This window comes from Mchenga conophoros, linkage group LG4, assembly GCF_057382185.1.
Source record: "Mchenga conophoros isolate Kocher_MC1m ecotype Shallow Benthic linkage group LG4, M_conophoros_male_GT1.1, whole genome shotgun sequence".
Classification (NCBI taxonomy): domain Eukaryota; kingdom Metazoa; phylum Chordata; class Actinopteri; order Cichliformes; family Cichlidae; genus Mchenga; species Mchenga conophoros.
Window position 1 is genome coordinate 39,133,715 of NC_140529.1, and position 11,548 is coordinate 39,145,262.

The window sequence follows — 11,548 nt, forward strand, 5'->3', positions numbered from 1 at the left end:
TTTGTTTCATCAGCTATAATTTAGATACATTTTTGTTGTCATTTCATTTAGTTTGGGTTTGTTTGAAGTCTGATGACATGATTGAAGTTATGAGAAGATCATTTTAATGTTTCTTTGTTTTTAAACTTCGGGACTGAAACATTTTTAAAAACCAATAAAAGGATTCGATCTGATCGATCGGATGTTAAAATGCGTCTGAAAGTGGGAGGAGCAACAATCTCACCCCCCAGCTGCATAAACATCCACCCACCAAACTAACCTGACCGCTTTCTGCACCTGTTGGCCCCGCCCACGCTGACATCACAGAGGAGCACTAACCAGAGTTTCAGGATCCAGAAACGCCTGACCTGACAGAGAGGAAGGTAAGAGCTTTTCCCTGTTTCACGTAGAATGATCTGGACTCACAGACTGATCTTAAATCACAGGAACAAAAACGTGCGGGTTTGGCGGTGTCTCTGATTGGTCAGGTGAGCACACCTGTGCAGGTGTTCCTGTGAGTTTGGCCTCCTGAGTCCGAGCTGCAGGTGGAGCCTGCTGTAGGTTTGATTCCAGACGTCTAACCTGACGTGAGACAACAAAATCTTTACAACCAAAGTCTCAACCTGTTTGTAATCGTGTGGCGTCTGAGCACCTGTGGAGAGGCTCACACCTGAGCGCCAGCTTTTACTTTCAGTCTGGACCAGGGCTGCCCAATCCCGGTCCTCGAGAGCTACCGTCCTGCAGCTTTTAGATGCATCCCTACTCCAACACAGCTGAATCAAATGGTGTGATTACCTCTTCAGCATGCCATCATGTTTGGCAAAGGCCTGATAACAAGCCATTCATTTGATTCAGGTGTGTGGGAACAAGGATGCATCTAAAAGCTGCAGGACGGTAGCTCTCGAGGACCGGGATTGGGCAGCCCTGGTCTGGACTAACACTGGGCTGCAGACACGCTGATGTCTGAAAGTTTGAAGTTTCTGGGTCATGGAGAGGATCTGATTGGCTGCTGTGACGAGGTGTTTCTCTGCTTCCTGTTCCACCTCGTCGCTCACTGGACACGAGCAGCTGTGGGAGGCAGAAGTGAAGCTGTGGTGCTGCCGGGTTAAATCCACACAGTTAGTCTGTGTGCTGGTGGAAGAGCGGCGCCTTTACACCGAAACCAACAGCTGCCGGTTTGTCCTGACTGAGTGGGACGCGTTGGTCCTAACCCACCGGTGGCGTGCAGACACCTGACGACGTCCCCCGCCCCAGTGGAGGCGGTGTCAGGCTGGGTGGCTGACCCGCACAGACGCCCCGAGGATGGACTCGGGTTCAGATTTAGCCCAAACCGACCGAGATGTGCAGAGATGCTCTGACGGCTGTCTCAGGATTCAGTTACATGAAGCATTTTTCACTCTCTGCTCGTTTTGACGCTTTGAAACAAACAAACCGAACTGATCACATTTTTACACTGTTTTCATTTCTCTGGCGTTCTGTCCGGTTACAGTCATTTAAAATGACTCTGACTTGTTTCCATGTGCTGATCTTATCTCAGCTCTGACTCACTGCGACGCAGAGCTGCTCGTGGTGAAACACGTAACAGGTGTTGATGCGTCTGAATTCTCCGATGTGCGTGCAGCACTCGGGGCACGCGCAGCCTTTTATCGGTCGCGTCCACGCTCCCACATGTTTTTACTCGGCTCTCACTTCCTGTTCTGGAAATAATGGAGGAAATTACATGGTCTCGAGTGGGGGGTTATTAAGTCGATTCGGCACAAACATGTAAACACAGAGCGTGGATCGTCCACAGACGCAGTTTCTGAGCTGCAGGTTTCATCACTCTGACCAACACTGACTGAACCAGCAGCAGAAGATCAAACTACGCTTCATGTTTGATAAACATCATCATCATCACTTCCCTCTGGCTGTTGCGTCCTGCACGGCTCTCTCTCTCTGCACTCAGAGACCATCAGATCTGCATTATTCTCTGCTGCTGTGTTCAGTGCTGTCGGCCTCTGACAGCAAAGCCTCATCTCTGCTGTTCACACTGAACAAATGTGAACTTCAACGATTGCTCAGCTGTGTCTGTGACTCTTCTTCACTTCAGCAGCATCAGCTCATCTTCACATGTTGATTCATGGTTTTATTTTAAATGGTAAATGGCCTGTGTTTGTATAGCACTTTACACCACATCCAGTCATCCACACATTCACACACTGGTGATGGAAATCCACAGCCACCCTGGGGCGCACTGACAGAGGCGAGGCTGCACTGGCGCCTGTAGGCACCACCAGTAGGCAACGGGTGAAGTGTCTTCGGGCCTCGAACCGGCAACCTTCCGAATACAAGGCGAACTCTCACCTCTTGAGCCACGATCGCCCCAGGTTTAAGGTTATCTGCTTTAAAAAGCCAGGCCAGGAAACTCTGCTTCATGTGTTTCTGCTTTAGCCTCAGTGACTTTGACACAAAGGCCTCTGCTGTGATGCTCACACCTCTGATCAAGTCTCACAGTGTCAGCTTGGTTTTATACACAGACACAAAATATGGAGATGAACTGATAACTGATCAGAATTAGAATATTTCTGACTGACTGAGTGAAAACTGAATCGAATCAAAGTGAATCGATACCCAGCCCTGGCCTCGAGGGTCAGCTGTGGTAAACAGCCCTGTGATTGGCTGGTGACCTGTGCAGGTGTGGCTAAGAACAGGTGGGCCGTTTAAGTCCATCCTGGTGCTGCTTCATCATCAGCCGTTTGTTTCTCTGAGGTGAGCAGGTGTGGGCTTTATACTTCACAGACGTCATGCGGACGATTCGGTTTTTATCAGGATTCCTCCGAAACTTGCCGATGGATTTGTTTTACATGTTCCGGAGACGATGAACTTTGTCTGGCTCTGGATCAGGGAATTTTTGGAAGCGTTCTTTCAGACAGAGACTGGACTTTTGGATCAGCTGCTCTCTGAATGTTTTACAGTGTAGATGTGCAGATGTTTCCAGATGTTGGCGGAGCGACGCTTTGATCCTGACGGGAATGAAATCAGCTGAAGCTCAGAGTGAAGATGAGATGAGTTTGTTTGAAATGATCTCATCACAGATGAATCGCCTCAGGCTCGCTGCTCGGCCTCTGATGAAGAGGAGTGGTGCGTCCTTGCTTTGAGAGTGATGAAGGTGAGAGGTCATCCTCTGGCTGAAGCCCCACCAACTTCTGCCTCTAGGGTGGAGCTGCTCGAACAAGCCGGAGGACCCGAACGGTTGATGCTGTTCGTCTGGAAAAGGGCACATCCAGACGAGCAGCATCAACCTTTCGGGATTTCCTTACCTGGATGACTGAGCATGAACACAAACTGGAGGATCGCGGTGACGCTGCAGCTGAGGCGCTCGTGCTGCTATCAGAACCAGTTCCTCCAGCGCAGTGACGCTGAATAAACCTGCTGCCGATCTCCTGTGACCAATCCAAACTCAGACGTCACGGAGGAAACGGGCCGAGGCGCAGCAGCCCACCCGACTCGCTCGGCTGCCTCTCCATCAGCATCCAGAGCGTCCAGTTCAGTGGGAGCTCACGCAGCGTGATGCTGCAGGGCGCCGAGGCAATGCCTCTCCTCGCAGACACGCCTCTGCTTCACTCTGAACTGCAGTTTCACGTGTCGGCTTAAAAACACAGTTTTAATCTTTTAAGGCCTGGAAGCTTCACCTGTGACCTCACGGGAACACAAAGGAGCAGGTCCCTTTAAACAGCTGGCCCCGCCCTCTCCACCTGTCCAGGCCTGAGCAGGTGTGCCATGTCTGTCCCCGGGCTCTGACTTATTGCTGTTTTTTTTCTGGGTCAGAGTTCAGTGCGGTTTGGCGTGGGCATCCTGCAGGTCTGAGCAGATAAACATCGCCTCCTCATCCTCCGCCTGCTCCACCATCGCTTCACCGCAAAGCTGCTTCATGGCCACCAACCTGACACCGCTGGAAAGCCGGGTTATTGATATGCAGCAGCATCTGTGGGTGGATTTGATGATTGAAGAGCGTCGAACACCAGCAGCCTGACACCACCTGCTCCGTGTCACAGCTGTGGGAGACGCCCACAGACTCGGGTCTGCTGCTGCGCCCACAGGTCTGGTTGGTGGCCATGAAGCATCGTCACGGTGAAGCGATGGTGAAGCAAACCCAGATGTTCTGACTGAAGTCAGAACATCTGGGTCGCCGGGCGGTGACGCTCTGAAAGGTTACAGATGTTAAAGCGCCTGATCCTAAACCCCGCCTCCTCTGTGTCCTCCTCCAGGAGCAGCACGATGGCGGAGTCGACGGAGCTGTTCACAGAGCAGGAGCTCACCTGCTCCATCTGCCTCGACCTGTTCACCGACCCCGTCTCCACCCCCTGCGGACATAACTTCTGCCAGGTGAGTCCACCTGCAGGTGTGAGCACAGGGGGCGCTGTGCGTGGAAGCTGCTGCTGAAGGTTCACCCAGCTGTAATGATCAGGAAACGTAAACAAATCTGTGATCATTGACGTGTTTCTGCTGCTCGGCACGTCCTGAAATGCTTCATTTGTACAAGCTGCTCTCGATTCTGAGTGTTGTTGTTGTTGTTACTATGACGACGATGGTGTTGATTAGCTGCTGTTTTTGGCAGGTCAGGTATTCGTCCTGCTTTACAGCCTTTTAAGAACTAACCAATCACAGGGTCTGCAGCAGTGTTAGTAATGCAAACAGAAAACTACCTGGGGGTGCGTTCAGGTGCAGTGGGTTACTGGTGCGTCCTGTGCCCGCAGGCGTGTATCGGTGGTTACTGGGCGTCCAGTGCCGTGTCCACCTGTCCACTGTGCAAACATCAGTTTGAAGGACGTCCTCAGCTCAGCATCAACAAAGTCTTCGCTCAGATCGCAGAAAAGTACAAACAGACTCACTATGCACCGTTACCGTCGCCCTTCGGTAATGGGGCGCCCGGCGCCGCGATGGCAGGCGCCATGAACACCAACCCCTTCCTGACGCCTGAGCCATCAGTAGCTCAGGCGAACGGGGACGTAGTGTGGTGCGACGTTTGTACGGGAATCAAACAGCCCGCCGTCAGCTCCTGTCTCACCTGCACCGCCTCCTACTGCACTGAGCACGTGCAGCCACATCACACCACGCCATTCTACGCCAAACACCCCCTGATGGACCCCCAGGAGGCCCTGAGGGGCCGCACCTGCTCCGTCCACCGGCGCCTGATGGAGGTATTTATTTTTCTCTATGATTGCTTGATTTGATGTTTATGTAACATTTAAATATTTGAATGTTTTTTTATTTTAAAATGGTCAGTTTCAGATGTTACAATAATTTTTTATATTTTGAACAAATTCAAAAATAATTAGTTTTATTTTAATAACTGGTTTTATTTTATCATGTAAGTAAAACTTTTTCATATCAGTTCATGTTCTGCATTGATGAGCGGCTCACCTGTGCAGGTGTACTGCAGGACGTGTGAGAGCTGCATCTGTGCCATCTGTGTGCTGGAGGAACATCGGATGCATAAAACTGTCTCCGTGCAAACTGAGAGGCTCAGCAAGCAGGTACAAATATCCCAGATTCTTCCCGGGAACGCCATTTATTAAAGTAATTTGATTCTGTTTTTTATTTCATCTCATTTTGGTTGACTGTTATGTTTGTTAATGCTGCTCATTACATTTCATTACAATTCATCATTTAATTTATTATTACATTTATTATTTGTTGTAAATTTGTAAATTTTATTTGAAATTAATGAATTTTTGCAATTTTTGCAAATTTTTTTTTTGTTTCCTTTTTGATGAAAAACAAAGATTTTAAAATGATGAAAAAACATTCTGGAATGAAAATAAATCCTTGGAGATGGATACAAAAAGTAAATTCATCGTTTGGTCCAAAGTGATTTTTGTTGCGGCTCTTTGACTCGACCGTGTCCGCCTGCCTCTTCAGAAACAGGTGTCCAGGACGGAGCAGGAGATCCTGAACCGGATCAAGGAGAAGGAGATCCGTGTGACGGAGCTGAAGAAGAAGCTGGACAGCCTGCAGGTGACTCACCTGTTTGCTCCTTATGTAAAAACCTGGCGGGGCGGGTGGAGCCTGTGGAAGACGATGGCGTTGTCGCTCTCTTCTCACCAAACATCTGAACCCGTCTGTGTTTCAGAGCCATGCTGACAGAGAGCGCGGCGAGGTTGAACACCTGCTGAACGACCTGTCCGGCTCGTTGGACCAGATCCGGTCTCATGTGGTGGGCGGGATCGTGACCCAGCTGGATGCTGTGATGACAAAGGGGGACGGGATGGTGAACCGCCTGGAGGAGGAGCTTAGCCAGCTGACAGAGAGGAGAGCCGCGCTGGAGGCGCAGGCTACCAGTCAAGATCACATCGCCTTCCTGAAGGTGAGGACGCCTGCAGTCACCGATCCCAGAATCACAACAGAGGCCTGCTTCATCACCCCTCTTCATCACCCCTCTTCCTCCCTCAGACATACGAGGCGACCACGGCTCCTCTGGCCGAGGATCTGCAGGCCCAGGCGGATGACGACTCGCAGCTGGTGCTCCACTTCCATCTGGGCGAGGTGAAGCTCGCTTTGTCCGAGGTCAAGGAAAAGATGGAGGAGATCCGGACCGGGGAGATCCGCTCGCGAGGACTGCGAGGACCCCGAGGATCCCGAGCGGACTCCTGTGAGTTCCAGATGTTACAGCACAGTCTGCAGATGTTGGGTTCCAGATGTTTCCTCTGAGTCGTTTCTTTCACCTGTTTCAGTTTCAGCCGGTGACATGATGGCGGCCGAGAGCATGCTCAGTCTGAGAGCCAGCACGGCCAGTCTCAGGAAGAGCCAGTGGTCCCTGAAAGGTGAGAGGTCAGAGGTCACTTCCTGTATCTACCTGCAGGTGTGCCACAATCCGATCATTCCAAGCTCCTCTGTGGAGCCCTGCAATAAAGAGTGACTCTATTCTACTCTATTCTCCTTACTGAGGGAAGAATTTATCCAGTCAGAATAAGCCAGAGAAGCGAGCTCCGTCAGAGGCAGTTACGGCCACGGTGTTGGATGGAGCGCTGTTGCAGACACTCAAGACACCACCCACGAAAACACACGCTGATTATAAATGTACATTATCATCACCTCACTGCACTCTGTGTACATATGAAAAAGGAAACTATGGAGCGGTTCTTATATAGCCCTGGTCTACTCTGAGCACTCAGAGCTTCCCGTCCTCGTACGTGCACACATGTCCTCGCACGTGCACATGAGTCCACACATGGACACTCTGATGGGGTCAGTATCATGCCCAGTGATATTTGGCACGATTGAACCACAAACCTTCAGATCAGCAGATGTGCATGCGCAGTATTTTGGCTCTTTTTGTACTTCACTTTTCTTCCTGTGCCCTGTGAATGTCCACAGTGTCTCTGTCTCTGCTGTGGGAACATGTTGCTTACCTCGACAGGTTGACTTGTTTAGGGAAGTGCTGCTCATCCCACAATTTCTTATGTTGAGTAAATGAGTTACAAGTTGTGGGACTTTTATTGTGAAAGAATAACTGAGTGTTTTCCTGTCTACTTTCAGACCTAAAGAAGAGCAAGCAGGTGTCAGGTATGTACCTGTGTGAGTGTGCAGCAGACATGGATGCTCACCGTCAGCCTTTCAGACACCGATAACGAAATTATGAATCAAATCAAAGATGACAGATTTTTTTAAATGCTGGTCGTTTTTAAACGACACAAAGATGAAGTGAAAGGATAAAAACGCTGAGTTGTTAGAGAAGCTGTAGCGGTGGGAGGTTTGTGAAGAGATGAGAGCTTGTTTCTGATTGCTGATGAAATGTGTTCGTTTGTTGTTGCAGGATACAAGAAGGCCCGACTCTACATGGGTGAGGTTTTCAGCGTTTTGGTTTCTGGGTGATTCTGTTCATGCAGGTCGGGTTTGGTTATAACTGCATTCACACAGACAGACAGCTGCCAGCTAATGCTGGGCAACATCCAAGTAAAACACTCTGGCTCCGCCCCCCAGATGCTCTCTTACCATAGTAACCTCACAGCAGCCACGTTACTGGTCACATGATCTCATTAAACAGCCTAAACACGGTCCAGAGGTCCAGCTCAGGTGAAGCTAGCCACCTGTATCACCATCCACCTTTCAGTCACAGAGGCCACACCCCCTAATAAAGCACATTTTAAATGATACACAAACAGTTTCAGGCTGTAAACGTTTGTTTCTGCTGTAAGTTTGAACATGCGAGGTCTTCACATTATATATTTCTAAGCAAAGATACGTAATAGTGCTTCATTGGATTCAGCGTTGTTACATATATTTGATTTCTGGACTGTAGAGGAGCTTTGCATGATTCACAGTTCAAAATAATCCTCCTGTATCAGATACTGGGCCTCAGCGCAGGTCCTCTCTTCATCCTCTGAACGTTGTGATTGACTGCCCTTCATAATCGTCAGATGGGTTCAGCTCATGTGGTAGAATCGACCGTAAAGGGGATGTGCCCTCGCTACCTTTAGATTCACAGGGTTACTGAAGCTGACTCTGAGATCACTGATATGAAACTCCAAGGCTCAAACAGGGGAAGTCCACCTTTACTCATCCTGTGGTGAGGTGTCGGGATCGTCCTGGATCGAGTTCTTCAGCCATTGTGATGACTATTTCAGCCTCCAGGGGACCTTGCTGTTATGTTTACCTGTGCTTGTTGCTTCCAGAGGACGTGACGCTGAACCCGGTGACGGCGTATCCCTTCCTGATCCTGTCCGAGGACCGTAAGCAGGTGAAGAGAGGAGAGAAGCTGCAGTTCTACAGAAACAGCCCGCACAGGTTCGACGTCTGGTCCTGCGTCCTCGCCAAGGAGGGATTCAGCTCCGGGCGCCACTACTGGGAGGTCAGGACCCAACCGGCCTTGGGACTGGGTTCAGTAATGGCTAGCAGGATCCAAGTCTGATCTCAGGTGTGTTTTTTCAGGTGTGCGTCGGGGAGAATAAAGACTGGAAGCTGGGCGTGGTCAGCGAGTCGGCTCAGAGGAAGGGTCTGTTCGATATGTGCCCGTCTCACGGATACTACGCCATCTGGTGGAGCAGCAGCCAGCTGAGGGCGCTCACCACGCCGCCGCTCACCAAGGTCCAGTCCACGTTTCACATGCACTTATGTACGGAAGGCCACTGGTGCTGCAAGAAAGCAGCCACTCAGACTTAAACATTATTTTGGTCAGCGTGACTTTAACATAGAAAATCTCTAAATTTAATTGAAATAAGTTGGCGCAAAAAGTACCCAAAATCCATCATTTCCACACATTTAATAACTTTAAAATCTGATGAAATTAATTCTATTGTGTGTTAATGACAAAATTTTAAGGCAAGAAGGATGCAAACAAGCCCATCCTGTAAAGCTCAATAAAAAAATACAAATTAAATTTATGTTTATTTATGTTTATGTCATTTATGTTTTTAATGCAACAGTTAAACTTTGAGTCCTTTCATGAATACAAAAACACCACAGTGTCTTTTTGGCACCAGTGGGCTTCCACACCTTGAGGCTTCTTGACAGTTTGCAACTTCTGTCGACTCGTCTTAATCGTATTCTGTTTGCGTCTCACCTGCAGGTCAAAGGTCACCACCCCAAGCTGCGACAGGTGGGCGTGTTCCTGGACATGGAGGAGGGTCAGGTGTCCCTTTACAATGTGAAGTCGGGCTCAGAGATCTACAGCTTCCACACATCCACTGAGTTCACCGAGAGGATGTTTCCTCTGCTGGGGACCGGAGACAAAGAAGTCCCCCTGATCCTCCTCACCACGCTGCAGCACCCGGCCTGAGGGACTGGGACCAGAACCGGGACCAACCGGAGGGTCAATGCTGAGCGAACTAAGAGCAGAGGAACTGCAGGTGGAGTCGAATCGTCCTCACGTTGATCTCCAGACTCTGCAGTGAGACTTGAAACAACAAAGGATGTTTGTCTCGTTTTGTCCCCGTTAGATCCTGACAGGCGATGGTTTTGTAATATCGATCACTGAAGAACGATGTGCTCTTACAGCCAGAGCTGCTTCTTAAATTTGTAAATATGGTCATAAAAATACATCAAATGAATCGAGGGAACCAACTTTTTTTTTTTTAACAATTAAAATGATATAAAGAAGTTTTCACTTTGTGTAACCAGTTTGTTTTTGTAACGCTGTGAAACTAAAAGATTAGTAACACTAAACCTTTACTGAGATTTTGTGAAACATAAAATTATTAAACTCAAAGCAAATAGTTGATTTCATGAATACGTCACGTTTAATGTAACAGCTTATCGAACAATAGTTAAATTCTGTTTTCATATTTTTTCTAAATGTGTTGCCTTTTTTTGGCAACATATTGGCAACCTTCTTTTCGGGGGGCGGGCGCAGCAGCTTCTAGTGGACGTCAGAGGAACTGCAGCCATGGTGATAGTTAATAACTGACAGTTAAATTATGAAAAACAAACGTTTCAGCGTGACCTCGGATTTTTGCCAGACGTCCGTGTACTGTAAAGCTTGTTTTTCCAGTAGATTCTGAGAAGTGTCGAATAATGTTTGAAATAAAAGTGAACTTGTTAAATAAAGAAAAGAAAAATTGAGGTTGTTGACGTGTTTTTTTTCTTCTTTTATTCATGTTGCTGAAACACAAACTTACTGTGATCAAAGGTCAAGGTTCAGATCTGGGATCACACCACAATCGCAAAATCCCTCCATGCGTCCAGACCCGACCCTCACATCACAGCTCGGATCAGAAACTCTTCGTTTCATTTCTTCATTTTCACCTTCTGATTGGTTTTACTTCCTGCTGCTCACTGCCATTGCTCCAGCTTGTTTCTCTGATGTGGGACGAGCTCAGGACCAGTCACATGCTTTTAAACAATGTATTCCTGACACTCGTTATTAGATTAAAAGAACCAGGTAACGCACGCTCGCTGCACGAGTCCATGGTTGTCATCGGTGACGCTGAAACAGAAATTATGTCCCTGTTTAAACCTTTCACATGTCAAACGTCTGCTGCGTGCTCCGACCTGCCAGGCAGTCCGACAACTTCCTAAAAGCAGGTTATTAGTTCAGTGCCCCCTACTGTCCCACCCATGTTACTACAGCTCCAGCTCCTGGTCGTAACGAGCTCACTGAAACTGAGCGTGGTGCTGAAACGGGACGCCAGGGCCGCTGTCTCTCCACGCTCAGCTGATTACCGTAGGGCAGGGTCTCAGGGTGCTGAGGCGTCTGCTCAGGTATTAACATCAGCACAGAAAATATGCACCACGAGCTTCATGCTTCATGTTATCCTTACACCACCGAGCACCGATGCGTAGAGCCCGCCGCAGAGCCTTACCCGACCATCTTTAAGCTCCTCCCCCCACACTGGTGATATCATCTGTGGCGATCGAGGACGGAAGTGACATCAGCACAGCTCTACTCATTCAACTTCATATTTTATTTAACATAAATCATACTGCAGTCAGTGTGAACAGCCGGGGTTTCAATATACACAATAGAATCGTAACATTTTAACCCCCTCCCCCTTAACCCCACCCACAACCCCCCCAAATGAAAATCGACCCCCCCTCCCCCTGTAACCCCGCCCCCAGACCTACAAGCCTTTAAACATAACCCTCCCACCCT

At 48.8% G+C, this 11,548-nt stretch overlaps 1 protein-coding gene across 4 annotated transcripts; it reads left to right on the top strand.

Annotated features, from left to right (window-relative positions):
* The first annotated feature begins 225 nt into the window (after positions 1-225).
* btr30 (bloodthirsty-related gene family, member 30) lies at positions 226-10,509 on the top strand. Of its 4 annotated transcripts, none has more exons than XM_085272360.1 (13): positions 226-362; positions 4,227-4,344; positions 4,716-5,159; positions 5,391-5,495; positions 5,881-5,976; positions 6,092-6,325; positions 6,412-6,610; positions 6,693-6,782; positions 7,498-7,524; positions 7,775-7,801; positions 8,634-8,809; positions 8,890-9,045; positions 9,527-10,509. In XM_085272360.1, the coding sequence occupies exons 2-13, from the start codon at positions 4,237-4,239 to the stop codon at positions 9,734-9,736; spliced, it is 1,872 nt and encodes a 623-aa protein (XP_085128486.1). In that variant the 5' UTR covers positions 226-362; positions 4,227-4,236; the 3' UTR covers positions 9,737-10,509. The 4 variants fall into 4 exon arrangements, with proteins under 4 accessions (XP_085128486.1, XP_085128487.1, XP_085128488.1 ...); XM_085272361.1 differs by lacking the exon at positions 226-362 and adding an exon at positions 369-467; XM_085272362.1 differs by lacking the exon at positions 226-362 and adding an exon at positions 521-540.
* Positions 10,510-11,548: the final 1,039 nt, after the last annotated feature.

Coding starts and splice junctions, on each gene's coding strand:
- btr30 (XM_085272360.1), top strand. CDS start 4,237: ATGGCGGAGTCGACGGAGCTGTTCACAGAGCAGGAGCTCACCTGCTCC. Junction 4,345..4,715: donor GCGGACATAACTTCTGCCAG/GTGAGTCCACCT, acceptor CTGTGCCCGCAG/GCGTGTATCGGTGGTTACTG. Junction 7,802..8,633: donor GAAGGCCCGACTCTACATGG/GTGAGGTTTTCA, acceptor TGTTGCTTCCAG/AGGACGTGACGCTGAACCCG.